Below are 22,668 nucleotides of genomic sequence, written 5' to 3'. Positions count from 1 at the left end.
AGGCCAAGTAAGAAGGGGGGAGTGCCTACTGGGGAGAAAAAGGGTACATTTGGAACCTACAAGGAGGCACATTCAAGCCTCCTCCATTCTATAGTTGTTGTTTCTGTATCTTCACCTTACAGAGGACATTGTGTTGCAAATCCATCTATAGATGAGATTTGCTCCTCAATTTCCTCCTTTCCTTGCGCATTTCTGAATAGCCTGGTTAATGCTCATCCTACATGTACATAAGCTCCCAAATTACTTAGCTATGTGACTATGTGAAGTGCAAAGAATCACATTATATTGCCTTCTAATTCACTGGTTGCATATTTGAAATATAGTCTCTTTGGAATACATTCATTAATTTTAAGTGCCCTTATGTGCACAAAGAACATGGTAGATGGCAAATGTGTACAAAGTTTTCTAAAAACATGAATTCTGTCAAGAAAATATTTAAAATGGCATTTTCTTTTGTAAATGCTATGTGAATGAGTGCTGTCAAAATCTCACCTCGTGCAATTAAAACATTTTCACTTATCAGGAAGGTCAAACAATTCAGAAGTGGAACCATATACTGGAAATAATGATTATCCTTTGCTGTCCAGGTAATTAGCCAGATCATGAAAAAGTGACAAATTTTTATTTCACCAGCTGAAGTGAACACCTTAAAGTGAATCAAATCACTAGTCCATCTATGTCTACATTGTCTACTCAGACTGGCAACAGCTCTCCAGAGGCCTTTCACATCACCAGCTACTTGATATTTTTAAACTTTGAGATGCCATGGGTTGAACCTGGGACCCAGTGCATGCAAAGCAGATGCTCCACCACTAAGCCAAGGAACCTCTCCAAGTGACAAATCTCATATCAATCCTCCACCCCACTAAACTCAAAATGACTACATCAAAGCTTCTCCCCCTTCCCTAATCAGTATTACTAAATTATTTATGTATGTGACAGAGGCAGACTGATGAGGGAATTCGCTTACCTGGGGCCAGGAGGTACACAGCCTAAGGAAAGCCCACATCTGCTGCTGGAAGTGAAAGGCTGGACAAGCATCTCTGAGAAGCCTGCCCAGGAGAGCAAGGCATGCTCAAGTGGAGATGGTGTGGGTTGACAACCCTGCCCCCCCAACCAGCAACAATTAGCAGCACCTGGGAGTGCATGGGGCCGCAGGTTGGCTAAGCCTAGGTGCTTGTTAAGGCAAGCCTTAAAAGCAGCAGGCAGTTGCTTGTAAAAAGGATGGAGTAGCAAGGGGATATTTCTGAGCAATGAGACAGGAAGGGTGCTGTGAACCACTTTCTCACCCTGCTTGTATGAAGACCAGAATAAACGGCTTTTGCAGAACTGGCTTGTGAATCTGGCATTTGCCTGGGGGGAAACATGACCAATGGAGCCTAGACCTTTTCCCAGCTTGCTATGGGCCCCAGAGCTATGGATTGCCTGCAAGGTACCCTGACTTGTCATGGTGGTGTTAAATGGAGGAGGATCTGGATAAAAGAGATGAACAGATAAAGAAAATAGATGAGAAAAAACACTGCTAATAGTGCAATCTTAAACAGAGTTACACCCTTCTAAATCCATGGAAGTCAATGGGCTTAGAGGGGTGTAACTCTACTTAGGATTGCAGTGTAAAAGGTGTGATTGATGGAACTTTGCTGTACACATCTCATTACTGGGCAAGCTTGAAGTAGACTGCTCGTGCAGAGCTTCAGCAACCCCATTTGAATGTGCAGTGCAGCCCCATTCAAAAACTGTAAATAAGGACTTTCTCTTTCTCCCCCTTCCACGCATCAAGTGAGTATGGAAGAACATGCAAGGCAAACAGTGTAATTTCTGGCATGTGTGCAAAGTGCAAACACTGCAACAAAGAAATGCAAGGCCTGGTGGCCTGAATGAAACAACATCATGAGAAGTGAAGTTAATGTAGAAAACCATGATTTAAATATAGTCTTACTGACTAGTGATTTAAAACATGATTTCAATCGATTTGATTTAAGTCAAATCCACCTAGGGTTGCCAGGTCCCCCCTCTCCTCCAGCGGGAGGTTTTTGGGGTGGAGCTGAGGCAGGGATTGCATGCACGCGGCCATGAACATGTCACTTCTGGTTTACACCCGGAAGCGCCACAATGTAAGAGGCCTTTTACCACTCAAACTCCCAGTTTGAGTGATAAAAGTCCCCTTGCGATGTGTTTACACCCGTAAGTGCCGCATCGCAGCGGGCCTTTTACTACACAAAATCCTAGTTTGAATGGTAAAAGGCCCCTTGCAATGCGGCGCTTCCAAGTGTAAACCGGAAGTGACATGGCGCAGCGTGCAGGCATGCGTGCATGCTTGCCCGCCGACCCTCAGCTGGTCTGCAGGCAGCTGGGTGGATTGGTGGGGTTTTGCACTTGGCAACCCTAAATCCACCCTTGTGAAAACCAAAAAAGAGCTACTGTAAAGAGCTACAAGGAGGATCTCTCTAAATTGGGGGAGTGGGCAACAATATAGCAAATGAAGTTAATCATGGGTAAGTGTAAGGTGATGCACACTGGAACAATTTCCTAATTTTAAATATATACTGATTTGGTCTGAACAGGCTGAGACTGAGACTGAAAGAGATCTTGATGAAAATGTTGATTCACTGTGCGGAAAATACAACAGCCAATGTTGTAATGCTCTTGTATAAAGCTACGATGCAGCCTTATGTGAAATACTGTGTGCAGTTCTGGTTGCTGTATCTCAAAAAAGGATACCTCAGGGCTGAAAAATGTGCAAAGGAAGGCAACAAAGACAATTGGGGGTTGGATCACGTTTCCAATGAGAAAAGGCTAGAGAGTCCGGGACTTTTCAGTCTAGAAAAAGGACAGCTAAGGGAAGTCATGAGAGATTTATGAAATTATGCATGGGGTGGAGAAAGTGGATAGAAGGAGCTCCTTCTCTCTCTCCTGTAATATTAAATCTTGTGAATACTCTATGTAGTTGTTGAGAAATAGGTTCAAGAAAGACAAAAAGGAAATGAGTAATCAAACTGTGGAATTCGCTGCTGGTTGAAGTAGTGATAGCCACAAGCACAGACAGGTTTAAAAGGGGGTTAGCCAGATTCACGGAGAAGTCCATCAATGGCTACTAATCATGGTGACTGAAGGGAGCCTCCATCTACAGAGGCAGCAAACCCCTGAACAGCAGAAAGGGAAGGCAGCAGCAGGATAATGCCTCAGCCTCTATGACCTGTTTGTTGGCCCTCCAGGGCCACTGGTTGGCCACTGTGTGAAACAGAATGCTTGACTAGATATGCCAGTGGTCTGATCCAGCAGGCTCTGTTTACATTCTTATGTTCCCATGAGGATTTCCATATTTTTGGATCTCACATTAAGCTCCTGGTCCCACCAGATTTCAAGGTGTAGATGAAAAACAATGGAGCACAGACCTCTTCAAGCAAGCACAGTGTGGGACATCAATAACAGTTTATACAATATTGATAGGAAATTAATATCAGACTTGGAAACTTACTCAACATAATAAGTGCCATAAATGGGATCATCAATCTTCTCCCAGCCATATGGTAGCTCTGCAAAACAAAGAGTAATCCCTCTCAGTAAACACAGCACAGATGCCAAGATATCTAATAATAATGAAAGAATATTGCTGTCAAGCACGGTAACTGCGTAACACAGTTAAATAAAGTGCTCAAAAGCAATGCCAAATTCTAGATGTATTCCATGGCAGTTGTTGAAAGTACTTTTTGGCTCGAAAGCTGGCATGAAAAAACTGTCTATGAAGAATACAGCCTAGCTCCCCTCTTGCTGTGCAAACAGGTGTCTTTGCCAGAAATAGTAGAGTATCACAGATAGTGATACAATTGTGCAGGGAAATTAGGGAGCATCCTCATCCCTCCAAGAAATGCCAATGACCAGAGACAGTAAAAAGGAAAAAAAATGACGCTATATTCTACACTTTAAACATGGTACAAATGTATTTATTTATTTAAAACGTTTATTAGCTGCCTTTCTACCTTGCAGAACTCAAGGAGGTTTACAATATAAATAAAACGATGATAAAAAACACATAAAAGAACACAATTTAATGTACAAATGCAAAGCACTTTGACTGCTATAAGAGAAGTTTCCCTCATTCAGATAATGTATGTAGCTGAACAGGGCTGTAGTAGACAGCTATTTACTGAAGGAGAACAACAACCGCTGGGTTGAACCGGAGTAAGTGGTTTCTGAACTGTAGATTAGGGTTTTAAATATTACAATGATACCGTCAGCAGTAACCTACAACTTGTATTGCTTAATTCCTTATTTAGCTTCGCTCAATACAGACAGCGGGAGTGTCAATTATAACTGCTGCAAACTTCTACACTCAGAAAAGCTAAATGCATTATGCACAATGCAAAAGCCGCATGAAGACTACTGTGGACATAGCAGCCAGGATGGTAGCTGTGCATTGGAAGCTGTGCTATTCCTGTCAAATGAGGCACTTCATTCAAATCAGTGATGTGGGTTTTCTGGGCGGCGGGGGGGGGATGAATTGGCACTGCAAACAGTTCACACACTAATTTTTGCATACTCAAAGAACTGTTCACGATATGCCGTGGAGTTAGCATCCCCTCACTCTCTGTAGCATCATTTGTATTAATTCTGTATCAGGTTAAGTGATTACAATATTCCATTGTGTGAAAAGGGGCATTATGAGTGAGAATTTTAGCTTTGGTTTTTCATTGGACCTGCAAAGGCAATAAGGTATATTTGTAACTTGATCTTTTATTTGAATAACAATACGTATTTGTATTTTTATTCCCCCTCCCCCCACCTACAAATCAATTAATTATACATAGATTCTGTCACACGAATGTGGCTGACTGAACATGGGCAGTATTTCCATTGACACTTAACGAAAATGTGTATTTGGGAAGAAATAATACATTAATCCATACTTGCATCATATTAACACGTGCACACACACAAAGAGCAGTGCCACAGAAAGTGACTCCAAAGATGTACTCCATGCCCCTACCACACTACCCTGACCTAACCCAAACATTGTAGGAAAACAAATCACATGACTTGTTCAGCTCCATGGGCCCCCAGGGTGACCAGGGACGCCAGAATGGGTATAATAATACTATAAAGTTCCCTTAAGTGGGTAGTATTATCCAAATTTTATCTTTCATAGTTCCCTTTACATTTAACAAGAGGACAGATATGTAGCCGGTAGCAGAAATATACTGTCAGAGCTCGGTAACGTAATCTGAAGTCACCTTGAGTCCTTGTCAGGAGAAAAAGCAAGGTAGAAGGATTTCAAATAAAATACAGCCCAATTCTTCAGCTGAAATGGAAACATCACTTCTTTCACAAGCTCCTCAAGAAGTATCATATTTTCTACGATTATGCAGAAGAAAAAAATTGGCATAAATTCATGATTTGACATTAGTCTATGTTTTTTTCTAGTTTAATGATGCAGAATGGTATGTATGAGCTGGCCAAATTGTTGAGAGTTCAGATGGCAAATCCCATTTTCGAGTGTAAAAGTCTGTAAAAATTTAATGAGTTGGGAGTATTATGAAGGACCCAGTTTCTGAAGTTCATGAGCAGAACTGCTAACTATATTACCTCCGTTGAAAAAAAATTAAATTTCGGCTTTACCTTTGTGGGTCATAAAAAGCCATATAAATTCCTCATAAGGGTATGTGTTAATTTTATTTTTCCATCCACGATGCACACTGTGAGCTATATTTAATTAACATTCTACGCAGACCAGTAAAACAGAATTACCAGCGCTCATACTCTGGGCTGCTAGCTGAAAGTGGCCAGATACACCTTGCAGAACACAGTTTACTGCAGAGTTACTGTTGGAAGAGCTGCTTGGTATCTTTGCTTTAAATTGGTTTGTGATTTTCCATATCACACTAAATAATGGTACCATTTCTGTCTCTGCAACGGAATCCAAAGATCACAAAAGGACTATCACGTTTATGTTTTGAGAAAAAGCAAGGTAGGCATTTTCTAAATCAGGCGTGTAGGCACTGTATTTTCTGGTCTTCATTTGGTGTACAGGAGTCAGCATCAAACAGGATATGTACACACCAATGAACTCCCACCTCTCTAAACAGAGACCATGGTCAGTAACAAAACTGAGGGCTGTTATGTATGGCTGTTTCACTCACCGTCAACCCTCTGACGCCTTTGGGTCTTTGTGTTGATTATGCATGCTGTTTCTAACCGTCAGAGGTCGCCTCACTCTCCCCGTGTTTCCCCGCGTTTTGTCCGTGTTTTCAAATTGAAGATAAAACAGGTTTCTGAAACGTGGGCAAAATGCGGAGAAATGCAGGGGGAGAGAAAGGCGACCTCTGAGGGTCGGAAATGGCATGCATAATCAACACAAAGACCTGAAGTCGTTGAAAGGGTGACGGGGACTGAAACAGCCATGCATAAAACACCTGAGCCATTTTGTGTGCAATCTTAAAGGGGGGAAGCTCCTTAGGAGCTGGTGTGACCTGGGGGCAAACATGCTGGTGTCAGGGAGCTGCGACGACCCCCACCCCCAGCACAGCCACACCAGCAGGGAATTCCCAGAAGGTAAAGCCTGCGCCGGAATGGGGGAGCATTCCCTGGGTTTTCCTGGGAGTGGAGCTGTCTGTAGGCAGTTTCCTAATTCCTTCTGCTCTCAAGGAGTCCTGACTGGGCCAGACTGTGGGGTGAAGGACGCCTCTGCAGATTAGAAAACTCCACACAATGGAGCCACCTACATCAAAAATGTAGCATTTGCAGAAAAATCCAATTTGTTGTTAAAAAGTAGGAAGGGTGTGTGACTTCCTGCTCCTCTGCAAATATTCAGTGTAGCTTCTTTGGGGGAAGTTAAGTTTGAGCAGCATTTTGGGTTGCTATAGCCCCTGTTCCTATTGCAGGAATGAATGACTCTTCAAAAATTATTTACAATTTAAGATGAGTGGCAGAACGTCTTCTAGTCCCACAACATACAGGAACTATTTGGACAGCATGTGACTGGGAAAAGTCATAAACTAAAACTGGATGAAGCAATTTCTATAGTAAAATTGGTTGCTATAGCAACCCAAAACAACAACATTAAGGCAGTGATGTTGCCTACAGAGCTGGAAGCAGCAGGGTAAGGGGAAACAGAGTCAGAAGACAGAGGTGAGCAAAGGTGAATGGGATTGTCCCTCCCCAATGAGTCCTTGCAGGTCCCGATGTGATTTAATTTTTAGGCAAACCACAGTAAGAAAAGTTAGCCTAGGTTATACAGAACACCCGTTACGAAAAAGGCTTGGTTCTTCTTTCTCTCATCTGTGTCTTAGCCTGACAGTTCTTACTTCCTTCATCCAGTTTTAGTTTATGGCTATCTTTATGGGGTGGTAACCTTGGTGTGGGCAGAAATGTGCCCTTGGAGACAACAGTGTTGGTTGTACATTGCTGGTTGTTGGCCCAGTCATCACATCTGCACCCTTCCAATCAGGACCTGCATTTCTGACATCCCAAGAGGCCTTAGATAAACGGGGTGAGTCCAAGAGAAGAAAAGAAGTGACAGAGCATGAGATACCCAAAGAAGCCTATGCTGCCACCCTTGGACCACTGAAAGAATATGAAAAGCCTTGCCAAAGAGGTCCTTCTGATCATGACCAAACTGAACTGGAAGCAGAAAAGACCTTCTTCCCTTTCCTATACCCTCCTTCCTTGGTTCAGTCGTAATCTCAGAACTCTTCTGCAGTTGATGCTACTAATAGTCTGCATTCAATACAGCTGTCAAATTCAGTTCCAAAGAGGCCCAAGTTAGAAAGAGCTAGCTGCTCACCCCTGCAAAATTAAGGTCTGGGATTGCCAGACCAGACTCCACATTCCTGAATGGTCAGGGACCACCTACACAGAACACTAGCATAAGAAGCGGGTGGTGGTTCTCTGGCAAACCAGAAGATGTGTATGCCTGGAGAATTGCTAGGGCAGCCCCTGGACTTCTGAGTTTCCTCAAAGACTCTATCCTTCCCAATAAGACAAGAGCTCTGATGGCGTATACACAGTTTGCCAGACAATTTCCTTTTAAATATGCCAAATAATACAGTTTTATATAGTAAGATAAAATTATACATTTTAGGTTATTAAAGCAATAAAACAGAGTTTAGTTTGATAGGAAAGTAAATACTGCTACATTTTGACCCCCCCCCCATATAAATCCTCCCTTGAGTCTTCTCATGACAGAAATGGACAATATTTGAATCTTTTCAAATGTAACTGAAATAAACAAGATAAGAATCTCTGGCCTATATTGCTCGCACTTGACCTAGGGCATGGAAGAAGTGAAAAGATAAAGAGAGGTATCATGGATACTGTAGGATGAAACCTATATGATGGACCTTAGGGAATTGGGAAACCCATGAACATCTCTGGCATCTACACTTTTCTAAACAGCAGCTCCTAAATCAGTTTGCGCAGAGAAACAAGTATTCAACAAATATCTATGCTTTTTAGGGAACTGTAAATGTCTTGTATAGAATAATACTAGTTCCACATTTCAGAACTGATCAAATAGATGCCAATTCTCTCCACAGGGTTCTGAAGTCAGTCAAAGCCTTCCAGGCCTGAAATATACTGTCTGCCATAAATTTATTTCATTTCATTCATATCCTCATTTCCCCCTCTGTGTAATGGTAACAAAACACTTCTGAGTGAAGCATACTTACCCTATAAATGACTTTCAGTTGTAATAAACGCAGTGGCGACATGTGGGATTTATTTGGTTTGATAACTATATATTACTTCCAAATTAGGCTTGACTAAAAATATATTGCTATTAGTTTGAGATTAATTTTTTTTATCTTCTCCTCAAATGAAATGGAAAAAGGATTTACACAGTGGGCACTGCTTTCCTCAGTATCTTAGTTTTCATTGCAATTATTCTCAGTGAAACAGAGGCCTGAAGATCTGCATATTGTGTGTGTGTGTGTGTGTGTGTTTGTGAAGTGCCATCAATTCACTTCTGACTTATGGCAACCCTATGAATTAATTAACTCCAAAATGTCCTATCATTAAGAGCCTCATTCTGAGGGCCATGGCTTCCTTTATAGTGTCAATCCATCTCATGCTGGGTCTTCCTCTTTTTCTGCTGATTTCAACTTTTCCTAGCATTACTGTCTTTTCCAGTGAGTCTTGTCTTATGTGACAAAAGTACAATAGCCTCAGTTTAGACATTTTAGCTTCTAGGGAGAGTTCAAGCTTGATTTGATCAAGAAACCAATTATTTGTTGTTTTGGCTGTCCAAGATATCCATAAAACTCTCCTCCAACAAAGGAATCAACTTTCTTCCTGTCACCTTTCTTCATTGCCCAACTTTAACACTCATCCACAGTAATGGGGAATACTATTATATGAATTATCTTGATCTTGGTTGACAGCAACACATCCTCACGCTTAAGAATCTTTTCTAGCTTCTTCATGGCTGCCCTTCTCAGTCTAAATTTCCTTCCGATTTCTTGGTTGCATTCTCCCTTTTGGTTGATGATGGAGCCAAGGAATAGAAAATCTTTAACAATTTCAATTTCTTCATTGTCAGTCTTAAAGTTGTGTAATTCCTCGGTAGTCATTACTTTTGTCTTCTTGATATTCCTATTGCATTGCTTATTGAATGTCCCATCTCTCAAATTCAAGTGAGAAAGGTGGACGATAAATAATGTAAATAAAAATAACTATAGCTTATTATCCAGAGTATAGGTTGCGCATCACAACAATATCCATTGTAGAACACCATTTTCTTATAAAACCAACCATAGTTTTTCATGAGCCATACAGTCAAAAGTTTTGCTGTCATCTATGAAACACAAGGTGATTTTCTTTTGAAAATCTTTTGCATATTCCAGTAACTAATGTAAATTTGCTAAATTGTGTCATATTACCTTTTCGTTTTCTGAATCTGGCTTGAATATTTGACATTTCTCATTCCATGTATACGAACAGTCTTTGTTGTAAGATTTTGAACATTGCTGTAATCACATGAGAAATTAATGTGATGGTCCGATAGTTGCTGCAGTCTTTGACATCTTCTTTTATTGGAATTGGAATGTAGACTGAGCATTTCTAGTCTTTGGGCCATTGTTTGGTTTCCACACTTGTTGGCTTATCCTTGTTAAGATTTTGATGGACTCTGTTTCTGTGGCTTGAAATAGCTCTGTAGATATCCTATCTATTTATTCCTAGTGATTTGTTTTGCCCAAATGCTTTGAGTGCAGCTAATTGCAGGTTTTTCCTCAAAAGATTCTTCTTTGAAAGAATCCGTCATCCTCTTACCTCTTCTGTATAGTTTTTCACTGTATTATTCCCATCTTTCCTTTATTTTGTCCTGTTCAGTTTATGTATTGTGCTTTCAGCATGCCCAGCTGTGCTTTAAATTTTTCTTTGATTTCTTGGATCTTGTGGAACAGATCTCTTGTTCTTCATTCTATTTCTTTGCACTGGTTATTATAATAGTTCTCTTTGTCTCTACGTGCCAGTTCCTGGAACACTGCATTTAGATTTCTGATTCTGTTTCTGTCACTTTTTGCTTCTGATCTATCTTTAGCAATGTGAACAGTTTCATGTATCATCCATCAAGCCTTTTCATTTTGGGGGCAACAGGAATAGTCTTCATGCATTTTTCTTTATGCATTTTCCTTGATGATATCTCTGGTTTCAACCCATAGTTCTTCCAGTTCACATTCACTTGAACTTAGTAATGCAAATCTGTTGTTTATATGGTCTTTAAACTCTTCAAGAATGTTCTTTAGAATGTATTTTGGCACTATGAATGGTTGGTGTTTTTCGTCAGCTTTATTCTCATTTTTGATATTAACAATTCATGGTTTGTACCATAATCAGCCCCTAGTCTTGTTGTAGCAGAGACAATATAGCTTATCCCTCTTCTGCTCCCAAATACATATCCTAATTGAATTCTATATTGGCCATCTGGTGATGTTCATGTATACAATAGTCTTTTTGGTTGCTTGAAACGTGTTCACAATGGACAAATTATGGTTTTCACAGAGTTCTTGGAGTTGCTCTGGTGCTTCATTTTGTGCTCCCAGCCCAAATATTCCAACAATATTTGATCCTGCTTTGTTTCCTACTTTTGCATTCTAGTTTCCTATTATTATTGGCACATCTTGTTTAAGTGTGTGATCAATCTTTTCCTGGACACTCGCATAATAGCTTTCCATTTTTCCTTTCCTGTAGTTGGGATGTAAACTTGAATGATGGTTATGTTGATATGCTTATGTTGAAGTCTGATTGATATTATTCTGTCAGAGTTTGCATTATAGCCCCTGACTGGTTTAGCTACAGATCACCTCACTATTACAGCAATGCCATTTCTTCTGTATTTGTCATTTCCAGAGTAAAACACTTCGGAATTTTCTGAATGAAAATGTTCTAATCCTGTCCACTTTAGTTCACTTACTCCCAGAATTGCAATGTTTAAATGTTCCATTTCTCATTTTACAATTTTGCATTTGCCTTGCTTCATACTTCCCATGTTCCATGTTCCTACTACATGTATTGAACAGCTCTGGACTTTCCTTTTGCATCTATTATGTCAACAAGTGAACGTCCTTTCAGCATTAATCCAGTTGCGTCATTAAAGAATAGCGCTTCTCATACTTATCCTCTGCTCTTCTCCAGTATCTGATTGAATGCTATCCAACCTGGGGGTCCTGAAGATTTGCATACTGTGCAGTGAAAAAGTAACTTTTATGATTTTATGCAGAGCAACATCAGTTTATTTCAAAACAGTGAGTTCCCAGCAATATGACAGCATGTTTGACAAATTAACTGTGTGATTCGCTAGTGAATCAGTTATTTGGAATGGGCCTGGTACTGAAGTCAGACACAATAAATATGATATTACTAGGGCATTCCCACATACTGTAATTTTTTTGGCTGCCAGATGAAATGCTGTACCATCACCTGAATTAAAAGGCTGATTTGCAGGAGTCTCTTTTTTGGAATGTTGGTGCTTTTATAACATGGGGAAGATAGGCACCTTGGCTCACTTAGGCTGCAATCCTACAGACCATTTCCTGGGAGTCCGCCCCACTGAATAACATGGGGCTTTCTTCTGAGTAGTCCTGTTTAGTATTGATCCCTTTGTCCCTGAATGCCCTTTATTTAGTTAAGATAGAGAGAGATGGATAACCCCGTTGTTAGAGAAGGATGAGTTTATGAATAATGATCAAAGTTTTTCCTTTCTTCTGTGGGATAAGGATCTGAATATTACTAAGTTCTTGGCCTCTTATCTTTTAATAATTCAGCATAAAATAAAAATTTAAAAACTTTTATAATTAGAATGGATTTAGAAGGGAAAAAAGGAGTTTCCTCCCTCTCTTTAGATTAATATAGTTAAGCTTAAGGTTATGTCCAATAAAGCCATACTATAGAAGAAGAAGAGGAAGAAGGAGGAGGAGGAAGAACCCAACCCCAACTACAAGGCAATGCTACATACAAACAGGCTGCATATCCACATTGGAACAGAAAGGTATACCTGAATCAATCTGCTTGTACAGTAAATTGGTGATCATCAATCTTTGCAGACCCAGGACCCCTGAACAGCATCCCAAAGGATTGGGGGATGGCAGTAGTGGTCCCATTCTTTAAGAAATGGAGGAGAGATAACCCCTCAAATTATAGGCCCATTAGCCTTCTGAACATCATTAGCAAAATATACGCAAGACACCTGTTAGAAAAATTTGCCAGCTGGCTTGACCAAGATGACATTATAGAACAGGAACAGGCTGGTTTTAGGGAAGGCAGATCCACAATAGATCACTGTCTCACCCTTCAACATCTTATAGAAAAGTACTCTTAGACGGGGAAATCCTCACTTTATGGATCTCAAGGTGGCTTTCAATTCTATTTCCAGACCCCTTCTATGGGCTAAATTGGAATCTTCCTCCATCGACAGGAGGCTTCTCTTCCTCATACGTGCCTTACATAATCAGACCACTCTAAGAGTAAAATGCAGTAGAGAAGGACACCTCACAGACCCAGTCAACACCTATAAGAGAGTCAGGCAGGGTTGCCTTTTAGCCCCTGCATTATTTATCTATTACATTAACAGCATCCCCAATTGCCTAAACGGAGCTGATCTGCATCCCCCAAAACTGGCACATCGGCATATTTCAGTCCTATTGTATGCAGATGACACCGTTATATTATCCAGAACCCCTATAGGACTTAAAAGAGCTCTTGGTAGATTTGCCTTATATTGCGATAATGAAAAATTAACCATCAATTTTCAGAAAACAAAGATAATGGCTTTTGGCAAACGCCCAAAACAGAGTCTGGAACCTAAAAGAGCATAGACTGGAGCAGGTGAACAGCTTTAAGTATTTGGGTGTAGTCCTACAGGCCTCAGGGTCTAAGCTGGCCCATAGTAAATACGTGGCCAGCCTGGGGGTTAGATCAGCCTATAGTATAACCAAATTCCTCCGCACAAAGGGGGCGGACTTCATCCCAGAAGCTCTGGCCAAAACATTGGCACAAATGCTTTACGGAACACATCTTGGACCTCCCTCTTCCTGCTTTGCACCACTGGAATGAGTCCTGCCTAAGTTTCTTAGACTGGCCCTCCAGGTCCCCAGATGTGTATCAAACCCCTTGGCACGTCTAGAAACAAGTATGTTAAGAGTAGAAGCAAGAGTGAGCATATCATCTTTCCTTCTATGGCTAAACACTAAACTCAATACACATAGTCTTCTTCCCCTGACTTTAATTGACAACTTTGAATCCAAATGGCAGAAGGCCGTGAAAAGTAAGTTGGAGAGTTTGGGTCTTCCCCACCCCCCCCGGGCTTTGCTGAAGGTGGGTAGAGATCAAGCAAAGAAAATTATAATCCAGAGAGTTAATGATATTGAACAGCAGTCTGACTTGATGAGGGTACCCGCATTTATGTCTGCCCCTACGACCAGATACATCCCAGCCCCAGCTGCCTACCTTTCCTTGAAATCCACACCCACAGAAGATCTTTCACTTTAACTAAGTGTTCAGCTCTACCCTACGCGGTTTTACAGGGGAGTTATAACAAGATCCCAAGAGCAGAGAGACTCTGTCCATGCAATTCTGGGGAAATAGAAACACTGGAACACATGTTTTTCAGATGCTCATTCTACAAGGCTGCCCACTCTAAGTTGACCTGGTGCTTGTTTGAGAAAATCTCGGGCTATTCTGAAAAACTTCAGATTAGGAGGCTCCTCTCGGATGAAATTCCCCAACAAATTAGTGAGGTCGCCAAATTCTGCGCAGCAATTTATAAACTTCATCAAAGTTTAGTAAAATAAAGTTCAAAGAAACAATGAAAAACGAAGTTAATTTTTTTTTCTGAATTGGTGGCAAAATGTTTATTTCTTGTCTAATCTGTAAAACATTTTAACTATATATAATACTTTAAATTAACATGACACAACTTTTAAACAATATCAATGTACCCGCGGTAACATTGTTATTATGTTCTAAATTTTTATTGGCATAATGCCGCAATAAATGTTTCTGTTCTGTTGCCCTGAACAGCAAGCAAAGGAAGATGTGATATTGGAGTCATATGACATGACAGAATGCAGATTTATGACAAACTCAAGGCCAGGACCATGAGCAGTAGCCCAAGAGAGTTGGGGACAGGAAGCAGAAGCTGAGCACTAGGAGGTATACTATAGTGAGCAACTAGCCAGGTGCTGTGGAGGAATCCTCTTCACCTTCCTGCTGCTCCTCTGACTGTATGTGCACAAAGAGGCAAGAGACCTGGCATGATTCCACTGTATGAATGCATACTAGACTTTCCAAAAAGCTGCACACAAAATAGCAGCTCTTACCAGGTAGGGCTTCATGACCAACTGGTGGGTCCCAACCCATGGGCTGAAGACCTGTAAAAAGCTCAGGCAAGTCATCCTGTTAGACTTATTCAAGTGTGGCTTATTAGAGTTTCTGCATTCTGCATCAGATGAATCTTCCAATATGATCATCAAATGCAGACAGCACCAGCCAATGAAATAAATGAAGTAGGTTTGCCACAGCTGGTATTCAAGAACTATACAAATGATTCCATGTGACTAAACACACTTTGAGCTTGTGTTTCTTGGACAAGGAATGCTCCACTCCACAAGGAAAACTGGTTCTGAAACTCAGCGATGTTCAAAAGAAATTTGCAATATGCCCCGCACAATACTTTTCTAGGGCTCTGAGAAGATTGAAGATTAATTTGAGGGCCCTACTCCTTCTTTGTACCGATGTCAAAGCCTTTAACCCCCTCAGTTTAAAATTATGTTAGGAAGCACATTGAGTTCCTACGTCTTGAAAAGTTAAAAGCAATCTTCTATTATTATATATAAATAAAAATGTAAATGTTTGTTTGTTCAAAATCTTAAATCTCCTAAAGTTCTTCACCGATTGCTTTGAAATTTTGACACAACGTTGCATTCGAATACGCGCGTGTTTTTATATACCTACTATTATATAGATGTCACACCTGTGATAGGTAAAAACATGGGTTTTTTTGAAAAACAGCACCATCTGTTGGACGTCAAAGCAACACACGCTATACTAAATATTTTACAATTCCATTTCAATGTTTCCGATTTACGATCTTTTGTCGTATGTGCAATCAAATATTCCTAAGCTAACGCTTGAGCAAAAAGGCATTTACGATCAAATAATGCAAACTGTCAATAACGGGGCTGGAGAAATCTTCTTCTTAGATGCGCCAGGAGGAACTGGTAAAACGTTCCTAATTAGATTGATTCTGGCAGCAATTCGATCCCAAAATGACATAGCCTTAGCTCTTGCGTCGTCCGGAATAGCTGCGACATTGCTACCAGGTGGAAGAACTGCTCATTCTGCTTTGGAATTGCCACTGAACATGCAATTCATTGAAACTCCCACGTGCAACATTTCCAAAGCATCCGGCATGGGAAAAGTATTGCAGAAATGCAAACTTATTGTTTGGGATGAATGCACAATGGCGCACAAGAAATCGCTCGAGGCTCTTGATCGATCATTGCAAGATTTGCGTGGAAACATCAGACCATTTGGGAACGCATTAATATTGCTTGCAGGAGATTTCAGGCAAACATTACCTGTAATTCCTCGATCGACACCAGCGGACGAAATAAATGCTTGCCTGAAATACTCTACTTTGTGGCGACACATCAAGACGTTAAAATTAACTACAAATATGCGTGTCCAGCAGCAAAACGATCGATCAGCTGAGATATTCTCACATCAATTGCTGGAAATTGGGAACGGAAAGGTGCTGGTTGATCTGACCTCAGGACGAATTTCATTGCCTCATAACTTCTGCAATTTAGTGACTCAAAAGAAGAATTGGTTGAAAAAGTATTTCCCAATATTCAAACCAATTATAAGAATCACGATTGGCTGAGTGAATGAGCTATTCTTGCGGCCAGGAACACAGACGTCTACGAACTTAACAATATTATTCAGTCTCACATTCAAAGCGAGGCAGTCACATACAAGTCCGTCGACGCTGTTGTGGAAGCAGATGAAGCGGTTAATTATCCAACAGAATTTTTGAATTCACTTGATCTGCCAGGGATGCCCCCGCACATACTGCAATTGAAAATCGGCGTGCCAATTATCATGTTGCCAAATATCAACCAGCCAAAGCTTTGCAACGGCACGCAGCTTGCAGTAAAAAAATTCATGAGCAATGTCGTAGAAGCAACAATCTTGACAGGACCTTTCAAAGGTGAAGATGTCCTCATTCCTCGCATTCCTATGATTCCTACGGATATGCCATTTCAATTTAAGAGATTGCAATTCCCAATTCGATTGGCGTTTGCAATCACCATCAACAAAGCTCAGGACCCATCTTTATAATTGTGCGGTTTAGATCTAGACACGGATTGCTTCTCACATGGACAATTATATGTTGCGTGTTCTAGAGTCGGCAAACCAGACAATCTCTATATCTGCACAGACAATGGAACAACAAAAAATATTGTATACCCACAAGCATTGTGAAATCAAACATATTAGAAATGTGCGCTTTCTCTTTTCTTTCTTTTCCATTTAACCAGACTGAGCCACAGCAACGCGTGGCCGGGTACAGCTAGTAAATAAATAAATATCAGTAAAGTACAGCACTCTTTTGTAAATAGGATTCTTCTCTTTTAGTGAGATTTGGACCAAAACTGAGTAGGGTTCAGAAACAAAAGGAACCAGATGAAAAATAAATCTTCATTATAGCTCTGGTTATTTATTTATGTAAAATATTGTTGTGTTTTTAATAGCTGTTTTCTGAGTTATTTCATTGTTGATGCTTAGAAGTGTACCCCATGAAGGAGACTGTAATCGGTTGTTGAGCAGTCTAGGCTCTTTTATACTGAAAGAGAAAGCAGAATTAGAAGTAGGGTTGCCTAGTCTAGGGAGGGACATCAGCAGAGTAAAAAGTCATAGAATCCACCATCCAAAGCAGCCATTTTCTCCAGGGGAATTAAGGTTGCCAGCTCTCAAGTGGAATTCTCCCAGAATTATAAATGATCTCTAGCCTAAAGAAATCAGTTCTGCGGGAGGAAATGGCAGCTTCAGAGGTCAAACTCTCTGGTATACTGTAGATTCTAGGTGAAATCCCTCCCCAAATTTCCCCTTCACAGGTACTGTCCCCATAATCTCCAGGAATTTCCCAGGATGGAGATGGCAATGCTAAGGGAAACTGATCTCTGTAGTTTGGAAATCAGTTATAATTCTGGGAGATTTCCAGGACACACCTAGAGGTTGGCAACCCCTTAAAATGGAAGAGAAAGTAGAGCAGAGGCTGTAAGAGGAACAGAAGAATAAAACCTGATGTTAAGAATATGGACTTGTGTTGTCTCCTTGACTACATTATGCTACAAAACACATTTCTATCTCTTTGGACTCCTTGGTTTTTTGTTTTTTTTTAAATCATTGGTTCCTTTAAGCAAAGGACAGGTGGATGTCACTTAACACAGACTTTTTTTTGAGAATGGAGGGAGCTGAACCTTAAAAGACTTTGGCTATCCCCACCATATCTATGTGCTTCCCACAAAAGACTCCAAAATCCTTTCCTTCCCACCTATGGAGTCTGGCATGCTTGCTCCCCCCTACGCTTCACCCTGTATAGTTTGTGTAGGAAACAATATTTTCATCAACAGATCATTATTTTACTGCAGATAGTTTTTAGGGGGAGAACTAAGAAAAGTGCTCTGTTTGTTTCAAAATAGACCAGAGTCATTTCAGTTGTGTATTATTGCTTTCCGGCAAGAACTAACAGTCATAACTTATTCATCACCATTGTACAAGAGCAATAGTTATTTTTCTGAAGGCACTCCAGTTGGGTCATTCCAAGTTTAAAAATTATGTAGTAGAATTCACATGCATTTGAATGACAACAGAACATGCATGCATTTGGAAGCTTATTTTCCTTCATTTGAATTGTAATGCTGTCTGCCAAAACTAACGCATTCTTTCTGTCTCTAAATGCTTTTCTTCTGACAGCATCATCAAAAAAGGAAGCCTGCGCTTCAAAGAGGCATCTGGTCTTAATCTAAAAGTGACACATCTTGTTTGCATTCACCATGACACAGAGGCATTTTGCAAATTTAGGGTCTAATTAATATGCCAGTTTGTACTTTAACTGTATCACATTTTCTCATTCTGAAAAAGATAAAAATAAAATAGCTATAAAAAGATCTTATGGGTCATTAATATGTCTAGAGTTGCCTGCCAATTAACCAGGTTGCATGCGGAAGATTCCCCTCCAGTGGTGATTCAGAACTGCAGCATCACTCAGGACACTCTTGCACTCGGACCCTGGAAGTTAATTCACAGTGGGTAGCCGTGTTAGTCTGTCTGCAGTAGTAGAAAAGAGCAAGAGTCCAGTAGCACCTTAAAGACTAACAAAAATATTTTCTGGCAGGGTATGAGCTTTCGTGAGCCACAGCTCACTTCTTCAGGACCCTGGAAGTGACATTGCAGTGGCTGCGTGCCTGCATGCGGGATCGCTGCCTCCACCCTCAAAAAACTCCTGCCAATTTGAGGTGGGACCTGGCAACTATATTCATGTCTCCAGTTTTGTGATGCTGAATTGTAATTCAATCAAAAACTTCCCTTCCTGATGTCCTTCCCTGGTGCTTTAATCAGTTTTCACCTGATAAATTGCCCAATTCTCAAGTATTCCTTTATCTTCTGTTGCAAGCTTTTGTTTCCTGAAAAGAACCCATGTTATTATATGGGCCTAAACAGTATAATTGGCTGGCTTTAGAGCCAGTACTTTGAGTCTGATCCTGCAGGGTCCCCAAACATATGGCCAGATTCAGAACCTATTACACATACATTTTGTTTATGTGTATATTTATTCACAAGTTGTGTTTAATCTGTACATTGAGTAGGGATGGGGTTAGAGAGCCGCTTAGATAAAACTTAGAGAGTTTTATCATATTTTGGCTTGTGAGCTGCCCTGAGCCGGCCGTCAGGCTGGGGAGGGCGGGGTAAAAGTGTAATAAAACAAACAAACAAACAAACAAAACAGGCATTATCTTGTCCCTCTCTGCATAAGGACTGTCTTCGGGTCTTAGAAATCAATGTCATCAGATGAGTGGCAAAGCAATGTCCCCCATTTACCAGAATGTGCAAGACTGCCATTTTTGCTCACTGTGATCTTTGCTTCTATGATATGGTGAGTGGAATTTATTCCAGTTGAGCTGCCCATGAGAGCATTTTTCCCTAACATGGCAGAAGGACCATGAAATTGAGTAAGGAAAGTTGTATTAGTCAAAATATAAATTCAGAGAAAAAATATATTGTTCGATGCCAACGGAACAGGTGCTGCGAGTGCTCAATTCTGCCTATAAAAATGACAGCTGAAGTAGACCACAAATTGCGGCAGACGATAAATCACGCAAAAGGAAGGCACAACAACAGTTAGCACATATGAAAAATATAGAAGATATTTAATAAATGCAGCACATATATTTCTCCACCTGTGAGAATTTCACTGGTCTCATGGTATAATTTTAGTGTTTCAAAGTGTGAGGAAACCAAATTACACATCAAAGAAGAAAAAAAGAGACCAGACTACATCCACAAATCTGGTTCAGCTGCTGCAGCAGGGGGAAATAAAGGTGTTAAAAAAAAAGAAAAATAAGAAAAGCAGGGGAAAGCCCCATTGGAAACAGCGATGCTGTGCCAACAAAAAGCTGGCGCAGCACCGATGTTGCTAAACGGGGCATTCCCGCGCTGAAAGGTGTTAGGGAGCTGTCCCCTGGAATGCCCTGGGAACGCCTACCGAGACACCGGTGGGAAGCCGAGCTGGCATTCAAGGGCTGCTCTGCTGCGGCAGCCATGGGGGGCCGGCCGGCACAAGTGGCACATGGATGCCGGCGTAGGGGTCATGGCGCCTCCTAAACCCACTCAGCCCCCAAGCTCAGGAACGGACTGTTAGTCTAAGCTAGCTCACAGGATTATTGTAAGGATACAATAGAGTTCAGGAAAACAATGTAATTTACTTTGAGTCCCCATTGAGCAGAACAACAGGATATAAATGAAGTAAATAAATAAATACAAATAAATTAAATAGAGGGGAGATGATCAAACCAGCATTTGCCATGGCACACTAAGATTTGGGTAATTGTCTGTGAGCTTAATCCTGGTTTTACAAACCAACTGTCATGTCTAAAAAGCAAATCCAGATTTTCAAGGAAAGAGTCATCTCATTCTCACAGATGTATTTGTACTATCTCCTATACAGGCCTAAGCATATACCTCCTATTTCACACCTTCACCAATTCCTATCCCTGGGCTTTTCTAAAAAGCTGGTGGCCAAATAATTTAAGGTGGAAAATGTGACGTGTGTAAGTATTTGAAATGGGGTAAAAGGAGTGATCACAAACCAACAGGCATTAGAAAAAAGGTCACACATTCTGCCTAAAAATGTACAACCAAGGTAGAAATTCACCTCAGAGAAGAGGCTGCAAGGTCTTAATTAAGTGGCTTACTCCTAAAGCATCATGTTTACTTAGGGTTGCCAACATCCAGGTACTAACTGGAGATCTCCTGCTATTACAAGTGATCTCCAGCCAATAGAGAACAGTTCACCCGGAGAAAATGGCTGTTTTGACAATTGGACTCTATGGCATTGAAGTCCCTCCCCTCACCAAACCCCACCCTCCTTAGGCTCCACCCCAAAAACCTCCCGCCAGTGGCAAAGAGGGACCTGGCAACCCTATGTTTACTCATGGTGGGAGAATTCTTTGCAACATGTTGTCCAGTGGGCTATGAAAAACCATCCCTGAATCAGTATGACCTGAGTATCTTCGATGGTGGAAGAGTTGAAGAGAAGAATTAAATCCAGCAGAGAACAGTGTATCCTGCTCATATTTAGTTAAAAAAACCCTCTTTTTAATCCTTATTCTACTCCCTTAGTGGGATGTTTTTAGATAACGTTTATCTTTACAGCTTTTTTTAGGGCGGTGGTGAAAGAGTGCTAACGGACATAATACTGTGCAGGAACATATGGCCACCCAGGCTGCTTTTGTCACTGAGCATTTCAGTCTAACATCTGATGCATACAAATGGGCTTATGTAAGGTATTTTTGGTTTTAGAGGTGAAAAACAATGTAAGAAGAACACTGACAGCATGCAATATGTCTTTGGGTGGCTTGCTGGAGTGAAGCATGCTTGAATTCAAAGCATTTTTTATTTTTATGGTGAGAAAGTTGTATATTTCCTTGTTTTCTGCTGCAGAATTGTTGTGAGCCACATCAGTTGCCCTCCTGCAATCAGATGGTTTACAGCTAATATAGTACAGGGTGGTATATTAAAAAAATATGGTTCCTCCCCAGCAGGTGTAATGTCTAAGAAATTGTTAGAGATTAGGATAAAGGAATAATGTGATGGAATATTTATTGGAATGGCGATGGAATTAGATGGTTAATAACTGATGAAGGAAAGCTAGTAAGCAAGGATGCATCTGTAATGAGGCAGTTGTCTCAGGCAGGAGAGTTTGGCATTGTCAATCTCCCTTCCCAGCCACCTCCTGCCTGCCTGTCCATCCACCCAATTGCTGTCCCCAACTGGGTGCCATAGGAGAGACTCCTCCTTACTCCCCACCTCCCCTCCGGCCTCTTTAAAACAGCCGCCGATGGTGCATGCTGGATCTTAAACTATTATGAGATTTCTTCTTCTCATGGGAACTGGGCCACGATTTCTGGTTGCCTGTTGTCAGGGATACTAAAATGGCAGCTGAACTCTTGCAAGAGGAAGGAACCTCATGAAGGTTCAGAATCTTCTGTAAAATGTGTATTGCTTTTCATGCTATTTTAAAAGAAGGTTGAGTCAGTGAACAGGCAAGGAACTCAATATACTCCAGAGTTGGGGGTGGCAGCAGGAATGAGCCTTGGGGTGTTGTGTGAGATGTTGCCATCTCAGGTAGGAAAACATGTTGAGCTGTCACTAGCTTGTAGGGGTCTTGTTTGGGAGAAAGGATTGGTGGATGATAGGGATTTAAGGCAGATTTAAAAACTGGACAGACAGATAGACAGAGTGGGTAGGAAGTTTGATACTAGAATAGCACACAGCATAGGAAAAAATAGGGTCTAAGAATAGAGAAGGTGATTGCAGGAAAGCAACTAAGAATGGCTGCTTTGTAGGGTGGACTCTATGGCATTATACCCTGCTAAGGTCACTTCCCTCCCC

The 22,668-nt window shown here is 40.9% G+C and overlaps 1 protein-coding gene across 2 annotated transcripts in view; it reads right to left on the bottom strand.

Moving 5' to 3' along the window:
- Positions 1-22,668, bottom strand: part of MAGI2 (membrane associated guanylate kinase, WW and PDZ domain containing 2) — a 723,148-nt gene that overhangs the window by 164,757 nt on the left and 535,723 nt on the right. For both annotated transcript variants that reach the window (XM_056845941.1, XM_056845940.1), the window contains one exon: positions 3,479-3,536. In XM_056845941.1, the coding sequence (XP_056701919.1) occupies positions 3,479-3,536 (58 nt within the window). The remainder of the gene's footprint in view (positions 1-3,478; positions 3,537-22,668) is intronic.

This window comes from Euleptes europaea, chromosome 3 (genome assembly GCF_029931775.1).
Source record: "Euleptes europaea isolate rEulEur1 chromosome 3, rEulEur1.hap1, whole genome shotgun sequence".
Classification (NCBI taxonomy): Eukaryota; Metazoa; Chordata; class Lepidosauria; order Squamata; family Sphaerodactylidae; genus Euleptes; species Euleptes europaea.
The sequence above is the reverse complement of the archived record's forward strand: the minus strand, read 5'-3'. Positions and strand labels throughout refer to the sequence as shown.